Raw genomic sequence first — 21,009 nt, forward strand, 5'->3', positions numbered from 1 at the left:
AAAGAATATATTCACAGCGCTATACATTTTGTTGAAGTATAAAGCCGAGGGAGTCCGGATCGTCACGTAGCTACAGGAGACGTAAAGGGGGTGAGATCACAGTGGAAAGCAGAGCCTCAGGAACGACGGCTCACGAGCAGCAGACCCCGACGCGGAGAGGGAAAACCGGAGCCCGGGCCCTGACGGTCAGGTCCGCTCACACGTCCCCGGGGCCTCGCTCCTCCGGGGGGCCCCCGGGGCCTTGCTCCTCCGGGGGGCCCCTGGGGGCCTTGCACGGAGAGGAAGCAGGACGCCCATCAAAGCGCCGGCCGCTAACGAGCGGGCGGTGAAACCAGCTGCTTCCCCCCGGAGGTCCTGCCCATCCCGAACGTGAATATTAAACAGGCCGCTCGCCATCCGTCTTAATCACGCCGTGAGGAACCAACCCGTCCAGGAACGGGCACGGCGTGTGAAGAGAAGGTGAACATGACCGTGGGTGTCCTCGTCGCCCTCTCAAAGTGACACCTGGCTCACTTTACGCTCGGCGTCAGGACTTTAGCAAGGGTAGGTAATGAACGGAATGTAACATTAGCACTTTTCTAAGCTCGTAATACTCACCAACAGGGCAAAAGTTACTTTAATGCTGCTAGTTTTTACAATAACACGTGAAATCATGTTTACGGCGGCATGCATGAACACACTGGTTTTTGTACAAAGCAAAAAACCTTCACCTCACTCCCAAAGCGGGCGGAAATAGTGAATCTTTTGGACACGAGAACGATTCCATGCAGAGAAATTCACACGGAGCAGTGTAGAGAAATCCACAGTCTAATGAGAATTCGAAGCCAACTGTACCCTGCGGGGTGTCTGCAGCGCTCCGTCACCGAGATCACACCTCTGGAAATAGGATTTGTGAGAGATGATGTGGCCCACCACAGGCTGGATTTAGGCCCTGCGAAGATCTGCCCTGATGGGAGCTTCTCACCTCCGTGTGGCGCCGGTATGTGCAGACTCACACACCGGGCTGGAGGAAGCCTACCTGGATCTAATGAAATTAGGCCTCTGAGGTGCTCACACTCTGCCACCTCAGGTCACCCTTTCACACTGATCCACCAACTGTCTCTGTCCTGACCAGACATGGAACAAACGGGTCATCGTTTTGGATTGAAATATTTTCCTGCACTTTATTGAGCTTGTCTGGTGTACTGGAACCTATCAAATATTGTAAAAATGCGCAAACCTAGCCTTCTGAAACTCTTAGTTGGTTAAACTGCACCAGGCAAACTCTTCTGACTTGTACATATACAAACCCAAAACTATTACATATTTGACCCTAGGGTCTGGTCCTGACGCCACTCAAACCCTGGACCGTACTTCATATGCATTACAGTCAAACAGGAGGAAGACATTAGGAAGTATTTTTGAGTGTGGTCAGCATGGAACAGCTTGGGAGGACATAGTAGTGGAGGTATAAACCAGAGGGGGTTCAGACCAGGCTTGATACGGTGCTATATCCCATTCAGCTTTTAGGTAAACTAAGCATTATGTACATTGTAGTGGTATGAAAAGGCGATCATAGTCTGGCTGAAAGGCCTACTCTCTTCTTGATGTTATGCTATAAAAGAAATCCCTCATGTAATCCCATCATTAGGATCGTCTGTTTAAGGCCCCAAACAGAACCCTCAACTGGCTCATTACGAATCTCAAATCTTTACATTTTCTTCGTTCGTCACGCTTCTGATGCATTCTCAACGGCACGGCCCCCTGCCACCAACGCTGACGTGCGGATGTTCTCACACACTGACGCATGGCGCTGAATCTCACTCCGGCGTGTGAAAAAGGTATGATGGATTTCCAGATCAATGAACGCATTCATGTTTTCAGGAAGGAAGGGGAAAAACAGCCGACTCATTGATGAGCTCAATCGACAGAATGCTTTCTTCTGCAGGGACAAAATATGCGTTATCATTTCTGCCGGGCTTTTAAAGTATATGAAGTGGCTTGAACTGTGTGCCGAACAGCACTTTGGGCATTGCCTGAAAGAATAATGTTCTTTCAATATTTGGTTGGGACAAAGCACACATTCAGGAGCTGGCTTTGTGATGGCCTTTTACAAGGCGTGTGTTTGGAACAGTAAACACCCCCGAGATTGGAGATTCTCAAATTCAGCCTAAAATTAGACTTCCGTGGTTCAAAGAAATTTGTACAGCACGAACCAATTCTTTCATTAAAGTTCGCACCTTTAGGAAATGACATCACTATTGAACTGCGGTGATAAAACTCAACTCCAGAAAGGCCATCCCATAGCTCCTATGCAAGATGAAAAGCTATTATGCAATTACTATTAAAATCGCTGAGATTATCTTCAATTGAAGGCCTGCTGCCGGAATGAATGCTTATAGGGAGACCAGATTTTGAACATAAAGATCTGCCTAAATTATATACCCTTTAGAAATGGAAAGATCAGTCGAGCGATTAGCATTAGCGAGCTGACTGCAGAGATGCTCATGTCACATGACCACACTCCACTCTCTCTCACTCAGTGTGTGTGTGTGTGTGTGTGTGTGTGTGTGTGAGTGCACATCACTACTGCCCACTTGCTTACTGACACTGGACTCAAGGTGTTGGAGTTCTTTAAATGAGTGTTTTTGAAGTGGTGTTCACAGTTCTCTCCGCCGTCATGACGACGTCATTAACGTCACTGAAAATCCGTTCTGATCACACGTTTTTCAGTGCCGTTTCAGACATCAGAAAAACCCGTCGTACCTCACTACAGAGCCGAACAGCCAGGGGAAGCGTTTAAGAAGACGACCTGGAGCTGAAGAGACAAGGTAAGGGTGTTTTAGGGTAGCGTCACTGGGGTTGGCGTACGCTTTGAATATGCAAAGGGCAATCAGCCACAAGCAACACAGCAGCCCTGCCACAGCACCTTAGGAGACAGACCATTAAAACTGCATTAGCTCCAGCATGGTGCCTTCCATTGTAAATCCCCTTAATGTTAATATTTGCACAGAGCTGCGTAATTAATTTTAAAGACCCGGCTGCCCTTTTGCCAGTTTAAATATTTATGCAGGTTTTTTTTTTCCTCTCTATTTTTGTATTTTCGTCTGCAATGTCGGCGTGGCGGTGAAGCAGAACTGAGAAAGGGACGAGACGAGACCAGCAGCTGGGACGGCAGAGGACCAGGTCTGAAGGGCCCGGCGTGAACGGGGAAAACGACGAAGAGCAAGAAAACTGCCCCGGTTTGGTAATACTCAAATTCAACTCTGGAGAACTTTGATGCGATATAAGGGAGGGGGGGGGCGGAATCACTCCGCTTTGCATTGCGTCTAACGACAAATTCAAATCCAAACTGCCAAACTGCCACTCTCCCTCCACCCTACACTCAGCAGCCATTTTAAAACAATGCTGTTGCATTGAAAACACATACAGTAACCTGTATTACAGAACTCAGTGGGACCAGTGAGGAGATGGGAGCCAAGGAGGACTGGAGACATGGCAGCCGACAGCCATTTTAAAACACGAATATGCAAATATGAATTTGTTCAACATAGCATTTTGTGGGGAGGTACAGCATGTATGGCAGGCTTCACATTTCAGTGAGGGAGCTCAGGAATGCGACAGGTCTGTACACAGGAGGCAGGTATGCGGGAGTTGGGAGTGTAGCATTTGGAAGTGTTAACCAGAGTTATGGACAAAGTGCACAGCGGAAGGAGCAGCCTGTGTCACCCCGTACAGACGGCCAAATCTGGACACAACTGGGTTATAACTGACAATAATTGGCCCAACTCAAAAACAAACTCAACAAAGCAGCACTCAGAATATCGACCTGGGGAAAACACAGCCTGGTGTGTCATATGCCATATTCCCGCTTCTGAAATGGGACAATCATGGGAATGAAACATCTGTGTATGCGCGTATATACTGTACGAGAGACTTCGGTGCTCATTTTCATAATTTCCTTGTATTGTTTTTTTTTTAAATGTTTTTCTACAGAGATGAGAAATAAGACTTGATGCAGTTGAGTCACCCACAGAGAGAGATAGAGAGGGATAGAGAGAGAGGGTGAGAGAGGTGTGATCGCCCCTCCCTCCCTCCCTCCCTCATCACCCAGAAGCACTACACCGGCACACCGACACGCTTCAGTCATCCGTTGCCGTGGCAACTGCAGCCAGCATTCCGCAGGAATATCAGCCCGTGTCTGTAACAGGAGACCTAAAAAAGGCTAAAGCCTAAAAAGTTGGGGGAGAGAGAAAAGATATGCAGCGTTTTTTTCACCTTGTGGGGCCTGACTCACACGCCCTTCTAAGAGCGTGTCACAGACGGTGACAGTGGAACGGCGCATCGCCGGGACGAACCGACAGTCCTCGCGCGAAAGGACCGAAATGTTCCCTTGGTCTTTTCCTCCTCTGCGCTGTCCTTCGGTCGCTGCAGACGCGCTCGCCGGCTGAAGGCCGGTACTCCGGGCGCGCTTCCTCCGCACGCAGACAGTCACGACACGGAGGGTGACTGCACGGACACGGCTGAGCGCAGATATCAGAGCCAGCGGCGCCTCGGGCCGCACGATACGAGGAGAACATGCAATATGCGCTAACGTTGGTGAATATCGCCATGACGATATGACCGGCGATAAAGTTCTAATGTCTTTCTGCTTTAGGTACACTGCTAACATAAGACTCCAGACAATTAATAGCCTATGTCCACTGAATAATTTAATATTTTTTTTAAGGCATTATTTCCAACATGCTTTTATTGAACAAAGTGTACCTGAACAGGCAATCAATTGATCAGAACATCAATTTAAGCAAATACTATTCACTGCAGTTCAACCAGTCTTTTGCAATGAGTTCGTATTTCGATGGCGATAAATTTAAGACACATCGTGCAACCCGAGTCGTGCCCTGGAGAGCCGAGGGTACGTAGGTTTTCATTCCAACCAATCACCGCACCTGCTGATTTACATTACATTACATTACATGGCATTCAGCAGACGCTCTTATCCAGAGCGACGTACAATGAAGTGCACCAACTCTCTGGTTGAAGGTGTGCCAATTAGTTTAAATCGCCAGATGTAGTGATTGGCTGGAATCAAAGCCAGCATAACACATGATTGGCACATCACTGGCCCAGTTGTCCAATGATTGTCCAAAAATAAAAAAATAAAAAAATAATATAATAATAATCATTTTAAAAACTGAATGGTTTTTGGCCGTGGTTTGTGGAGGCATGCACAGCTAACCTCATAGCTTAGGGCAAAATCTCTCTAAGCTTTAATTTCTTTGTTCTGATGTTATACATATTTAACACTATCTGCGCTTTGCTTGGCATTGGGAGCGGTGGACTGTCTCAGCACTAAAACACTCAAAAGAATTCCACCAAATGATTAAAAACATAAAAAATGAATGCGCTTCCTACAGGATTACGACAAGAACCTCTAGCTCTAGCTGTTGAATGAGGTGCGTGTTGCTGAGGTCGGAGCAGTGGCCATATTTGAGGTGGTAAAGAAACGACACAGAGAACGCAACACAATAGCGGCAGCGATGTGCCTTCAGTCACAATCAACAACGTCATTAAAGCCTCCGATCCCTTCCTCCGGAACGGCGTTTACAGACGGGCTGCGGCTTCACCGGTCTCTACACAAACCCCCAATACGTTCGCAGACGGACACAGTCACTGGGGACGCAATTATTTCGACTTGAAAAGAGAAATGTCTCGACTGCTTCCGACTACACGCTATTCATCGGTCCTAAAACCCCTGGAACCCCTGGAACCACTCCGGGATGAATCTGTTGTCATAATCAGAGACAAAGAAACACCTGGCCGCAACAAGAATGCCCAGTTATAGGTGGGAAATATACTGACCCAATTTTATCTCACTTTAGCCCGCTGGGCCTGACTTCTCTGTTATTTCTTTCAACCGAAATCGGTTAGCGCTCCAAATGTCACCAGCTGGACTACAGTAGGTCTAAAATGGCCATGTTAAAAAATTGTTTAAATAAAAAAAGTTTTAAAAAATATAAGTAGAACAAGAGGTTCTTACAGAGTAACTTCGGTAACATGCAAAGCCAGATAGCGGTCTTCTTAGTTACACGTGAAACAAGGCTAGCCCCATGACTCTCTCTCCTGCTAAAATGAAAACATTCGGTTTCAAGACACATTGTGAAATTAACAAGCAAGGTTTATTTACTGTGCATACGTATCAAATTACTTACAATTGAACTACACAGCTGCAACTTAATGTAAGTGTCACTCAAAACAGCATACATACTCTCTCAAGCAAACTCTGCGAATGGGAGGAGGGGTGGCTGAGTATTGAGGAGCTTCAGAAATTAGCATTAGCGGAGGTGCTAACCCAGAGGAACGAGGGTAAAGTTCATGTTATTGTATGCCTCTCAAACAGACCATAATTCACAGAAGCCCAGGTCAAGGTTGTTGACTCTCGTGACCCTTGGCGTGAACCTGGGAGAGTCACACATACCTGCTCTCTACCGCGCGCACGCACATTAATCTAGTCTAATTCCGTCCACAGCTCCCACACAACAGCGCGGAGCAGCCATCCGTGAACGTCAACACAATAAAACAAAATGTGAAAGGGGAAGGGGACCCTCCCATAAAAGACCCTGGCACAATAGACCATTACCAGAGAGAGAGGAGACATGGCACCAATGCACTTTCCCACCTCCATTTATTTCTCTCCATTTTTGCAGTATTTTAATGCATTGTTGTGTCCCTGATACACCATTGTACTCTCCGGGTGCCATCGCAAAAGAGCCCTGCTCTCCACTGGCCTCGCCCTGCTTAAATAAAGGTTTCCAATTTCTCATCAACATTAACAAAACAGCGTCATATACCCATCGCTACAGCTACAGCCAAAATACAAATACAAGACATCGATCAGAACATATTAAATTCATTCCAGGGATATCGCTACATTTTGTGCACATGGACGCTAGATCGCAAATCGACTAACACAGCTTTCATCCTTGAGGCATACAGACAAATATTTTAGATTGGACTTTGGGAGCAGATGCACACGCCATATGGTCTATTAAACACACCTAATGCAGGGGGGGGGAAACGGGATGACTTACTTGTGCTGTCTTATGTGTTGTATTGAGAACCGCTTGGCAGGGTCATATTCAAGCATTCCTGGAACAGATAAATCACAGGAACATTTCGGTAAAATCGTTAAATCGCCGTGATCACGTGATCTCAGAAGGCGAGACCGCGGCGCCAGGGCCCGGTTTCGACGGCGCCTCCGCAGATGACGACAACACAGAAAATAACCGGCCCGCTGCACTGCGAAAACTGTTAGAAAACAGGTAGCAAGTTCAAACACGTTTATCAAATATCTCATCGAAATATCTGCACATTTCAAAGGCTTCAATACACGCATCACAAAAACCGAACATTTTGCTTGAAAACAACCGCAATCTCAGATGAAGATCGGGCAGGTCCATATTTCCAATAATTTAATTAACTCGCTGAACGCAAATGGCAGAGGGATTTTGCTGGCCTTACAAAGGATGTCGTGTTCGTTTTTTTAACTCGAGAACTTTACAATCCTGCTAATTACTAAGGATTAAGCTTTAACCTTTTCAGTGCCAAGCCCAATATGAAGTGGCACCAACCAAATACCAAGGAGTATTTGCTTAGATTGGGAAAGCAGAAAATTTAGGAGGGTTTTAATAGGTATAGCAGTACAGCAGTCATTCAGACTGGTTGAAAAGGTCCAGGTTGAGAATTTTATTGTCGTTATGCTTGAGTGCCATTTGCAGGACAAATGAAAGGGATCTCTTTTTTTAAATATATCCACAGTGCGCCAGAAGAGGGACTGAAGACTGATCACCAAATCAACAAAACAAGTTGCTGCAATTTTCTGCGAGCTTCCAGTCATTGGTGGAATCCAAAGCAATCGCAGTGCCACCTACTGGACATGCCGCGAACAGGCAACAGAGCCCTCCTGTTCATGTTTCAACAAGGTAATCCGTTTAAATGGCAATGTGACTTCCGATAGCTTTCATCTTTGCGCAACTGAGCAAACGACTCCTCCCCCCCCACCCACCCACTTATCCACCACCAGCAATCCCACACTAGCCTGTACCAGGGTTTTTCCTGTGCGGAGAAATCTTTGGCTTGCACCACAGCAAGACTTACGAGCACCAGAGAGCAAAAGCGGGGGGGAAAAAAAAGGGAAAATGGGAAATAGTTGAGTGCGATGCAGGATGACCCTAGGTGCGATTACAGGGGCTGGCCCAATGACGGGGAGCACCGAGGACTTAATGCGAGGAAAAATCCCAGCAGCGCTGTCTGCAGGAGAGGTCTGCACATCTCAGACCGACGAAGACAGTTCACAAGTACAGGGTCGACCTGTAGCCTTGTGGCTAAGGTACGTGACTGGGACACAAGGTTGGTGGTTCAATCCCCGGTGAAGCCACGATAAGATCCACACAGCTGCTGGGCCCTGGACCAAGGTCCTTAGCTCTGCATTTCTCCAGGGGTGATTGTCCCTTGCTTAGTCTAATCAACTGTAAGTCGCTTTAGTTGAACTTTGACTGTGTTGATGATGGACAGAGGAGGCCATTAGACACAGTATGCAGCTAAAGTGCTAGACTTTGGTGCAGCAATGCACCTCCCAGTCCATAGGTGGCAGTACATATCCTGGTGATAGGTCAGTGTACAACTAGCCATACCTTTAGGAAGGGACGTTGGGTATTAGTTAGAAAGGTATCCCTATGAAATTATATACACTGAAATACAGTGAAATAAAATATACATCGCATAAACTATTGCACTGCTTAATACTATACGAGCAAACGCACAAATCATTGACGCAATACATTTTAGAAAAATACTCCGCTGTGAAATATATATTTACCGTTATAATTTCCAGAAGGTCAGCGTTGTACATCGTGGTTCAGTCTTTAATGAGGCACACGCTGAGTTATGGGGGAGTGTAGGCGCTCTTGGGGGAACCCACTCAAAGCACAAACGCTCTTGGTAACGTTCCCGGCTAATTTCGCCCACTCACCCGCTGATAAACAACATCGCCGTTCGCTCTCAGATCCCTCGCCCGGTCCTCTGCCAAGCTGATTAGCAGAGAACTTGGTGCACTGGGTGGCAAACGACTGTTTAAATTCACACCAGCGCGGCTTAAACCGGAGCCACGGCTACAGCGAGGATACGGCGGCCATTTCACACACGGACATAAAGCCGCAAGCCTGAGAGCCAAAAGATAGTGTCCAGATGATGATGATGATAATAATAATAATGTTGTTTGGCTGACGCCTTCATCCAAAGCGACGAGAGGTTGATTAGATTAAGTATGGGAAAGTGCCACAGCCATATGTCCCCACAGTGCCAGACAGTGACTCCGCAGACAGGAAGTGATGTCAGAGCACTCACCTCTCAGCAGGTCTGTCAGGAGGGGGCCGCAGTCTTCCGGAACACTGTAGTCCCCCTTGCCAATGTTCTCAAATAGCTTATAGATGTTGTCCCCTTCGAACGGATACAGGCTCGTTGTAATGTTATATCTGGAAAAAACGTTACAGCGTTGGCTTTACAATAATGAGGGTGATATAAAGCCTCTGTCAAGCGAAGCACAACTGACCAGTAGAAATGAGTAGCACATTCACAGAGCAACTGGACACATTACAATTTCCTTAACCCTTTGCAGTTTTTAGTTTTGTATTCTAAGTCAGCGTTCTAGAACTCATTTACCAGTAGTGATTCTTACATCAGCATTAGAATGGTTCAGGTAAGAATGTTAGAATGGATCAGTTAAGAACAGGATAATGGTTCAGTTAAGAACAGTAGAATGGTTCAGTTAAGAACAGTAGAATGGTTCAGTTAAGAACAGTAGAATGGTTCAGTTAAGAACAGTAGAATGGTTCAGTTAAGAACAGTAGAATGGTTCAGTTAAGAACAGTAGAATGGTTCAGTTAAGAACATCAGAATGGTTCAGTTAAGAACATCAGAATGGTTCAGTTAAGAATGTTAGAATGGTCCAGTTAAGAACATTATAAGTACATATTTGTGATATCACAGCTTATAGGGTTAAATGACCACAACAGAGAGCTGGTGAGAACGGGGCTAAAGGCAGGAGTGTGGGCTCTGGGATCAAAGCATTCCCCCGCAGCGTATGCGTTTAGCGTTATCCAAAAAGCAGATGTTCCGCTGACGGCCCCCCCGGACGCACGAGCAGCCGGGCTTCCATACTCACAGTGTGACGCCCGCGGACCAGATGTCCACTTTGAACCCTGAAAACGTGTCCAGGCCGTTGGCGATCTCGGGGGGCTGGAACGCCGGGGAGCCCTGGCTCGTCCTGCACGTGTCGTCCTCGGCAAAGGGGTGCAGCGCCTGGGAGACAGGAAGTGACATCACAGTCACTAACAGCGCGGACGCTCCACCTTTCATTCTGACGGGAGTCAATTTTATCCTGCTGGAAATGTACACTGTTCATGTAAAGTCAATGGTACAATTGCAGTGAAAATAGTCAATTTTTTTTTTTTTGCCCCACACATGAAAATGTAGTCACAATCAGTGTGTTTTCATGTCTCATGTCTCCCCATGTGTTGATTAGGTTATTAGGAAAATACATTTCCAGTTTGTGGAAGAATCGTGGACAGATTGCATCACTCCCAAGTCACTCTCTCTCACTAAACTTGAGTACCGCGGTTTTGATTCACGACGCCAACATTAGCGTGCTCAGCACTCTCTGGACAGGGGAGTGAAGGTGAAGCCCTTACCTCTGCTACACCGAGATCGGAGATTTTCAGTGCACCGTCTGTGGTCAGCAGCAGGTTCCCTGGTTTAATGTCTTTGTGCACGATTCCTTGGCTGTGCAAATATTCTAAGCCATCGAGGAGCTGGCAGAAGTACCTAAAACAACAAGAACACGAATGCAAACTGTCAATTATTGAAGCAGGAATCTGAGACCTGTAAATAACACTCTATAAAACACATTAACCGAGGTGTAAACACACACAGACACAGACACACACACACATTTCTTAAGCCAGGTTCTAGAGACACCTCATATACTCAGTTTGACTGGATTGGACTTTTATTCCATCCTGGATTTTTGCCTTCAGAAAACACAAACCCATTTTGATAGATATTGGTCCTTGTGTATATTCGAATAGGAGCAAGCAAAGCTATTTCTATTAATTTGAAACTTAAACTTAAAACTAGAATGTAGATATACATACAATTCATACTGATATTTTCTCTGAGTTTAATTAAGTAATGAAAGTAGGTGTCTAATGGATTAAATTTAAATAACGGCATCATGATAGTTATAGTTCTTGGTGTGGATGTTCACTGTTATGATAGTTATAGTTCTTGGTGTGGATGCTCACTGTTATGATAGTTATAGGTCTCGGAGCGGACAGGCCGTAACAGGAGCAGGGCCATAGGGATGGCGACACGGAGGGTACCTGCAGCCCAAACTCACCCATGAGCCTGGAACATGGGAAAGCGCTTCTCCGGGACGCTGTCCAGCATCTCCTGCATGCCGCACACGCAGTACTCCATCACCATATACGTGCCCGCGGTCAAGGAACAGAGCCACAACACGACCACAGCCACAACACGACAGGCCGTCACATGCATCCTGACACACTAAACACAGTGGAGTCGCCACGGTGACACGCACACGCTACGGCCACACCGGCTCAAAGCCAGGAACACAGGCCACGGCCAGGCCTCAAACTCTGCCTGTACTTTACACAGGGCCGGCCAGTGGACCGTCACCACCGTCTGAGTGTATTTCTGCCCACCTGGGAGGTTTTGCTTCTCAGGGATCGAGCCTGGTTTTCGCCCAATTTTGTCTTCCGTTTCTCTGCAAAGAGCACTATTATCAGGAGCGAATTCAGCTTAGGCGGTAAGAGCAGTTGTCTGGCAGTCGGAGGGCTGCCAGTCTGATTCTGTCCTGGGTGTATCGAAGTGTCCCTGAGCAAGACACCTAATGCCCAAATGCTCCTGACAAGCCGGTTGGTGCCTTGCTTGCGTCGCTGTTGGCGTGCAAATAGGTGAAAGAGAAGCATCAATTGTACAGCTCTTTTGATAAAGGCGCGATATAAATTCACCCTTACGAAATGAACTGAAAATGGGGAAAAAGAAACTCAAACTCCGCATTAGGAAACAGAACGGAGGAAGGGGACTGTTGTCAGGTCTCCAGGGTGTCGTACAGGAAACATGTCTCATTACTCTGACGCTGCATGTAATCCAGTGCACTGCTGTGGATGGACCGGCCCTGGCCCATCAGAGACGCTGAGCAGGGATCATTACGCACGGAAATGGCACGGCCGCAGTAGCCAGGAAAATAAGCTCATTTCAGAAAAGCAGATTAGGGCGCCTTCAACGTCCGGTTTTTCAAGCCAGTGGTATTTAGCAGCTTTTGAAGGAAGCAAAAATATTGCTGCCTAACTGCTGCCACACACTGTTTTTGCAGCAAAGCCATAATAACCCCCCCCCCCCCCCCCCCCACAAGCAATCTAATCTTGATGTCTTTGGGGCGGCCTGTAGCGTAGGGGTTAAGGCACATGACTGCGACCCAGGCGGTCGGTGGTTCGATCCCTGGTGTAGCCACAATAAGATCCGCACAGCCGTTGGGCCTTGAGCAAGGCCCCCAACCAGGGGAGGATTGTTTCCCTGAACCTTCGAACCCTGAACCTTCTTACAGTGCCATCGACTGCACCACCGTGCTGCCCAATAATCAGCCAGTAGGAGAGGAATTTGGACTGTGATTTTTGACAGTGGGGAAAATGTCTCTAACAACAACCACAGAAATCTAACGTTGACCTGCTCGTATGATTAATGAGGAATCAGAAAACGATCCATAAGTCCGCCTCTGAAAGAGCAGCACAGAGATATCACAGCGGTTAGAGAAATTGAAGTGTGCGTGAATGAGACAGTTACGCTGCCGCGTTATAACAGCTGGGTGGTACAGACACCACTGATGACAAAATAAAGAAATTGAATGAAAGAAATAGTTATTTATTTTTTTCCCCAAACCCAACAACAATCCTCCATTTTGTGAAGGGAATGTAAAGTGCTGTAATCATCTCCAAGATTGCTAGAAGCATTATCTTGCTTCTCCATACACTATAATAAATTGGCTCATTATTGCAGCACTACTGAATCAAGTGATAATCTTCTGGGCTAGTGCTACTCTCTTTAAAAAATGTTTTTAAAAGCATGATTTGTTTGGGGTGGGAGGCACAGAATAAAATATGACAGAGTATGGTAGTCCAGGATAATGTTGCCTAAGCTGCCAGTTAACCAGTGGTAAAGCTGACGGTTAACTGCCGGACGGGTAATACTGATTGTCCAATCACAGCTGCCACCAAACACTGAAAAATGAAACCAACATCCTCATTTTCAATGTCACCTTCAGGACCCGAGGAAGGAGACGTAAACATGGCAACAGGAAAATAAACGATGGATTGACCATCAAAGGACAAGCAAATGAGAAGTATTATAGACTCAACGCTCACGCGTTAGCGGGCGAGCGGGTGGACTGCGTCACGCGTCCGGGGGGGGGGTGGGGGGGTGGAGAGCACTTAGCAGGAGACGCAGAAGCGGAGCGCTGAAGGAGGGAAGGGCTGAAGGGTTGGACGAAAGAGAAATGAAAGGGCTGAGAAAACGGACCGGCGGGGACGGCGGGGGGAGCTCCTCGCTCGCTAACTGCGTCAGAGCGCCTCCCTCTCTGCAGGAGGGGGATTCCAGAGAGCACTCCGCCAATAATAACCTGCGTGACCAGCATGCAAAGCGAGAGGGGGGGACGGAGAGCAGCGGAAACAACCGCATCTCCCCCCCCAACCGCTCCGCTTTCCCGTCCTCCACCAGGAATCCGGACCGGTCTGCCGACGGACCGGAGGAGACGCGCGGTCGCGTCACGGTCCAGAGGGGTTGCAGAGGTGGTCCACGGGGGTTCCGAGCGACCGTTCGGTGTGAAAAATCACGACATTTTCTGCCGGATATTCCGAGGGGGAAAGGAAGAGGAAATGAGAAAAGGGAAGGCAGACGCCAGGACGCGGTGCGCATAATGACGTCCCGACCCATCCCGGAATTAAAGGCAGGCCGGGAGGGAGCGTGAGTCAGGGCACGGTGCGGAGCCCGTTAACTCCCACGCCTCCTGAGACCGAACCAGACCGCCACACACCCAACCGCGGAGGCTGAGGCGAAATAGACAGTCAAACACCCAACCGTGGAGTCTATGACTGTTTCAGGATTAGGTCTGGCCTTGATAAAGTCAAACACTTGAATGTGCCCACATTGGCCCTGCTGCTATACCCCAGACCCACTGGCCCTGCTGCTATACCTCAGACCCACTGGCCCTGCTGCTATACCCCAGACCCACTGGCCCTGCTGCTATACCCCAGACCCACTGGCCCTGCTGCTATACCTCAGACCCACTGGCCCTGCTGCTATACCCCAGACCCACTGGCCCTGCTGCTATACCCCAGACCCACTGGCCCTGCTGCTATACCTCAGACCCACTGGCCCTGCTGCTATACCCCAGACCCACTGGCCCTGCTGCTATACCCCAGACCCACTGGCCCTGCTGCTATACCCCAGACCCACTGGCCCTGCTGCTATACCCCAGGCCCCACACCCACTGGCCCTGCTGCTATACCCCAGACCCCACACCCACTGGCCCTGCTGCTATACCTCAGACCCACTGGCCCCGCTGCTATACCCCAGAGCCACTGGCCCTGCTGCTATACCCAAGACCCACCGGCCCTGCTGCTATACCCAAGACCCACTGGCCCTGCTGCTATACCCAAGACCCACTGGCCCTGCTGCTATACCCCAGACCCACTGGTCCCGCTGCTATACCCCAGACCCACTGGCCCTGCTGCTATACCTCAGAGCCACTGGCCCCGCTGCTATACCCCAGACCCCCTGGCCCCGCTGCTATACCCCAGACCCACTGGCCCTGCTGCTATACCTCAGAGCCACTGGCCCCGCTGCTATACCCCAGACCCACTGGCCCTGCTGCTATACCCCAGAACTACTGGCCCTGCTGCTATACCCCACACCCACTGGCCCTGCTGCTATACCCCAGACCCACTGGCCCTGCTGCTATACCCCAGACCCACTGGCTGAGTGCAAGTGCAAATACGTCGTGTAACAGACTTCTACGAGGACTGCAGGGATCCATCCAATTCTGGAATCCAACATTTTGATCCCCGAGCCTCACACAGCGACCAAAAAAGGCATTGAACTTCAGTATAACATGTATTAAACAATGTTATTCCCCAGGACTGAGGGTATGTCACATTTTTTACGGGTTTGTCCCGTTTACGACTACAAGCGACGTCATTCATGTTGAATCGCGCATATAAACACGGAGCCACTCTTAATACATCTGATTTTAGCGTATGGATTTAAGGGCACTTCACTGTCAGACATGAAAGGTAATGAGAGTTTCACTTCAGAGGAGCCTGTAGAGACGGTAAGAGCCGAGGACGGGGCGGGGGGCGGGGGGCTGGGGGCTGGGGGGGTACTGCCAGACAAAAATACATTATGAGCTCATCAGAAGCCCCGTAGCTTTCTCGCGTCAGGAAAGTCAAGAGAGCCCCTCTGTGGCCACGGAGCGGAACTGCATCTTAAATCACTCTGACCTCGTCCTGCCGCAGACAGTGCCGATGCACACGGTCAGACACGGTCTCCGCAGAGGAGCCTCAACGCCTCTACCCGCTGACCGGAAAAATCTCGGCGCCGTTAGTCACCGTTGTCCCGGGAGAGTCGCGGGGCGCGCGAGTTCTCCCGGTTACCCGGCGCCGAATTAAAAATCAATTCATCACACGGCGACCGCCTCGCCCCGTCCCCGCGGTGAGAGCCGGCCGCCCGTTTTAAGGCGGAACCGTAACCGGCCGCGCAGCAGCTCTGCGAGGGCAGGAATCGGCAGCTCCGGTGGAGCGGGGGCTGAGGAGCCGTGGCTGAATTTTACAGAGAGTCACCCACAGCGAGGATACTCAAACCTGGCCCTCAATTTGAGTCAATTCTTCATAAGCATACGACGATGTTTTAAAGTAGACATTCCATAAAATTAATAGAAATGGTAATTTCACCTTTTTTTTTTTCCCCCCCCAATCAACTTCCTGGAAAACAATTTGGATTCAGATTTTATGTCATCGTGAACCAGTGGGCGTGCACGTCGACCGACTGTCTGCCAATTTCCCGTTCCTCTCCAATCGAAAGCCTTCGTACGCAGCGGCGCGCATCCTCATTGGATGTCCGTCAAATCGACACCCGCCTTTCAAAAATAGCCCCCCCGCAAATAATTAGCTTCACTCGCTGCGGACAGCGTATCGCTGAAGCCAAGCGTTGGCTCTAACGTCGGTATTTAAATCCGGGCCAGTACAGAACACAGCGTTAGCGCCGTGTAATACAGGGCAGAGAGACACGGTGTCCAAATGAGGTCAGACAGCAGCTGCACAACCGTAGCCTGGAACCACTGCTGTTCTCATTACTCATCCACGTCACCCTCACTCTCTGCACAAAGAGCACACTGACACTTCACATGCATAGTCACACCAGCCAACTATTCCTTTCTTCTAGTTACATGCGTAAACATACTACATATCTTACACACTTAAGACGCTTTATATACAATCGGCTAACAATGTTCTCGCAGTGTTACTCAAATGTTTTGTGAATGTTAGAACTTTGCCACTACGTGGTAGCAGCATTGTGAGAACGCATCGTTTTTGCTTGATGGATGAGTATATTATAGCGATATGATATACCTTGACAGAGAGATAGAAAAGATAATCAAATCACGGTCTTCGAGGGCTGAGAACAGCTGGTTTTCCAGCCTCCCTTTACCTGGGAGTCAGGAGTGAACTGTCTGGACAACCTGTGGCTCTAATTGTTCAATTAATTACCTGGTAGAAAATAAAACCAGGGCTGGATTTGGATTGGAGGGCCAGATTTTATGATCTTTGATGAAGTGAAAAAGCAGTAGTACATTTCTGCAATCTGATACACAACATAAGCAGAGAATTATATTTCCATTAAAAGGTACGGCAGCTAAGGTTAGCAATATCACCTCCCCCCAGTAGTACATTCTGAAAAGGATATATTTTCTGCTTCTCTTCATTATACAGCACGTCTACCAACTGGATCACATTTTTGTGTCGTAGTCTTCGTAGAAGCTGGATTTCCCTGCAAAACAAAAAAACACACAAAACATGACACAGGGAAACGAGGCTTCGACAGAAACAGCCGGGAAAATAAGACACCGTCAAACAAAATCACTTCATCTTCTGTCCAGCAGAGGGAGCCGTGGCCTCTCAACAGAGAACAGAGCAGCATAGGCAAAAATCTACATCCGCCCAAAATAAGAAAACCAAATAAGCTAATTTGAGTACGCAAAAGCATTTGAGAGACTGCACTTAAACGTGGTACAGCTGGGCAGCAAACTGGTTTTTGTGTGCCTAATGCATCTTCTATTATTTACATACAATAAACTGACGCCGAAAGCCCTCTGTGGCATTCAAACTCGGGAGAAAAAAAGCCACTGAACTTGGGCCAGTACAATGGTTATGCCGTGAGTCAGAAAAGCACTTCTTTCCAGAACCTTGTGTACACTTTGCCCATCTGGCAGAGTCTGCGATAACAGGCTTCATCTTTCACACAGTTCCATTCCTGCCCACTGTGTCCCAAACCCATTAGGGTTGAGGGAGGTCGGACTGCCCTGTGGGCGTGTGGAAGCGTGGTGGTGCTGTCTGTGCGTTTAGAATGGGAGTCTGCGTTTCTACACCCCCCATTTACAGAGAGGTGCAGAGGGTGTGTGCGTGTGTGTGTGTGTGTGTGTGTGGAAGAAAACAAGAAAACAAACGCACAACAAAATATTTTTCACAAGGTGTTGGGTCACAGGAACATACGAGAAGCGGAAAAGAAAAGATTGGCACACTCGCTCGACGCTCTGAAAAAAAACACGTCAATCGTGTCATTTCTTAAGCCGGGAAAAACCCACGGTTAACGTTTTAACCTCATTGGTCTTCAACAGAAACCTCACAAGTGGTTCCGGGTTCGACTCTTCTCTTCTGGCATGGAGCCACCGTGTGAAGAGTTTGTATGTTTCCCTGTGTTCACGCTAGTTTCCACCAGGCACTCCGGTTTCCTCTCACAGGTACATGAGGCCTAGTGTCTCAGGTGCCTGACTGGGACCTGGAAGGTTTGTGGTTCAAGCCCCAGTGTAGACAGTACAGCTGTTGAGGTCTTGAACAAGGTGCTCAACGCCACATTACTCCAGGAGGGTTAGCTTAGTCTGATCAACTAAGGATGCTTTGGATGAAAACTTCAGCTAAATAACTAATGTAATCTAAGCTCCAGGGCTTATTTGCGAAAGAGAAGTCGCTCTCAATGCGACTGCCCCTGCTTAAATAAAGGTTAAATAAAAATGTTTTAAAAGGTCTCCTGGAACCTGCAATGCCAGGTAAACACAAACCCACATCAGAGCAGCTGTTCAAGCCGACGTGCCCCGGCCCAGACCCAGCACAGGGAGCCCAGGTGAGACTCAGTTTCAGACTCAACTGCCGCGTAGCCGTTTGAAAATTAGCCGTTTGTTCGGCGCTTTGCCTTCCATCACCCAGCATGCTTTGCACAGGTCCCACCCCCCTCTACAGAAACCGTGAATCCTTGGACAGAGCCCAACCCACAGTGGTCAGAGGCACAACAGGCTGGGTAAACAGAGCTCGATTAACCTTGATCCAGAGCCCCACTTCCTGCGTGTATACACCAGCAACGATGTCCTCAGCCTTGGGAAAACCACAGAGCGAGAGAGAGTGGGGGTGGCGTTTCACCAAACAGGGTTACGGAGTTAGCGGGATCAGCTCACAGAGTAAACCCTGGACTGAAGTGAAAAGTACTGTTCTGGGTTCGATTTGGTGCAGTTATCCAGCTAACTCAGTAACCTGCTTGGTGTATGCAAAAATAAATAAATAAAAGTCAACTGAAATATGCAGCCAGGCCACAGGCTCTGTCATTGGCTGAAAATGCGATGTGTAATCAATGAGAAATGAAATGTGTGTTTGTAACTGTCATTAACGCGTTAGAGGTTACATTCGGGGGCTGCCTGTAGCATAGTGATGGTTAAGGTAAATGACTGGGACCTGCAAGGTTGGTGGCTCGATCCCCAGTGTACCCCAGTGTCCGCACAGCCGTTGGGCCCTTGAGCAAGGCCCTTAACCCTGCATTGCTCCAGGGGAGGATTGTCCCCCTGCTTAGTCTAATCAACTGTAAGTCGCTCTGGATAAGAGCATCTGCCAAATGCCATTAATATAATGTAAATTCACATGCATGTACTGCTCTGCTGACCAATCTACCAAAACCGGTCAACCCCTAAGCCAGCTTACAGTAGGCACACTCAATATCCACATTAATTTCTCATTCTAAAATGTATAAGCTATAAGCCATCTCTTAATATGAGCAGCATTTCATATGTTAAGAGTTGATGACACCCCCCGCATAAGTGAATGGAAGTAACAAACGGAGACGACACACTGTGTGCAAACACAGTTAAAATGTCCAGCGTTAATTAAACTCGGAGTACGCGCGATCCAATCAGGACCATATGTACTCTGTAGGAGCCGAACACAGAGCGGTTTACCGTGTCGCGAAATCAACGACCATCATGTCCACTCAGGCGAGTTGAAACCATCTGCTAACTAAGCTGAAGCTGGGAAAAAAATAAAAAACAGTGTGGATGATCCGGAGAGAGGAGGGCAGAGTTAATCACAGGCGCCGTGGCGGGACACGGAACGCAGGCCGTTAACAGACGCGTTGCGTAACAGCGATGACACACTGCCCTGCTGAAGCCATTTCAACATGATGCGTGGGGAGGGAGAGTTAATGTCACAATCACCAAACCCCACACACGTACACACACACACGTACACACACGCGCACACGTACACACACACACACACACGCGCACACGTACACACGAAGGCACATGTACATGTACACACACACACAGCCTTGCTGAAGCCATTTCAACATGATGCGTGGGGAGGGAGAGTTAATGTCACAATCACCAAACCCCACACACGTAAACACACGCACACGTACTCACGAAGGCACATGTACACGTACACACACACACAGCCTTGCTGAAGCCATTTCAACATAATGCGTGGGGAGGGAGAGTTAATGTCACAATCACCAAACCCCACACGTACACATACACACGAACGCACACGTACACACACGTACACACACGTACACACACGTACACACACGTACACACACGTACACACACGTACACACACGTACACACACGTACACACACGTACACACACGTACACACACGTACACACACGTACACACACGTACACACACAGCCTTGCTGAAGCCATTTCAACATGATGCGTGGGGAGGGAGAGTTAATGTCACAATCACCAAACCCCACACGTACACATACACACGAACGCACATGTACACAGACACACAGACACACAGACACACGTACACACACGTACACACACGTACACACACGTACACACACGTACACACACGTACACACACGTACACACACGTACACACACGTACACACACAGCCCTGCTGAAGCCATTTCATCATGATACGTGGGGAGGGAGAGTTAATGTCACAATCACACACACACACACACACACACACACACACACACACACACACACACACACACACACACACACACACACACACACACACGACAAAGCAAAGAGGAAAGAGGCGGAGAGAACGGGAACTGTTAAACAAACAAACGTTTAGTTTTACACACTCCAGATTTTCGTGTTCCTCTGAGAAATGTTGACAGACAAAATATTTGAAATATGCGGTCACACAGGAACAAGCTGAAGCAGGACGGTCTGGAGGCAGACTGATGACCTGATAAAAACCGCTGGCTGCTGACACCACCCCACCTCCATAACAGCAGCGTCGTGGCGGCGGGGTTAAAGGCCCCGCATTTCCAGGGCTTCATTTTCAGCCCTGATATCCTTAAGACAACGTTTCTGTGGTTTTAAGTACCA

General features: G+C 48.4%; 1 protein-coding gene across 1 annotated transcript in view; it reads right to left on the reverse strand.

Moving 5' to 3' along the window:
* Window positions 1-21,009, reverse strand: part of LOC133127727 (serine/threonine-protein kinase STK11) — a 45,184-nt gene that overhangs the window by 14,898 nt on the left and 9,277 nt on the right. The window contains exons 3-8 of the mRNA XM_061240826.1: window positions 17,074-17,157; window positions 11,435-11,524; window positions 10,728-10,860; window positions 10,202-10,338; window positions 9,385-9,512; window positions 7,071-7,128 (exon numbers count right to left, since the gene is read on the reverse strand). Coding sequence (XP_061096810.1) covers window positions 7,071-7,128; window positions 9,385-9,512; window positions 10,202-10,338; window positions 10,728-10,860; window positions 11,435-11,524; window positions 17,074-17,157 — 630 coding nt within the window. The remainder of the gene's footprint in view (window positions 1-7,070; window positions 7,129-9,384; window positions 9,513-10,201; window positions 10,339-10,727; window positions 10,861-11,434; window positions 11,525-17,073; window positions 17,158-21,009) is intronic.

Source organism: Conger conger, chromosome 4, assembly GCF_963514075.1.
Source record: "Conger conger chromosome 4, fConCon1.1, whole genome shotgun sequence".
Classification (NCBI taxonomy): domain Eukaryota; kingdom Metazoa; phylum Chordata; class Actinopteri; order Anguilliformes; family Congridae; genus Conger; species Conger conger.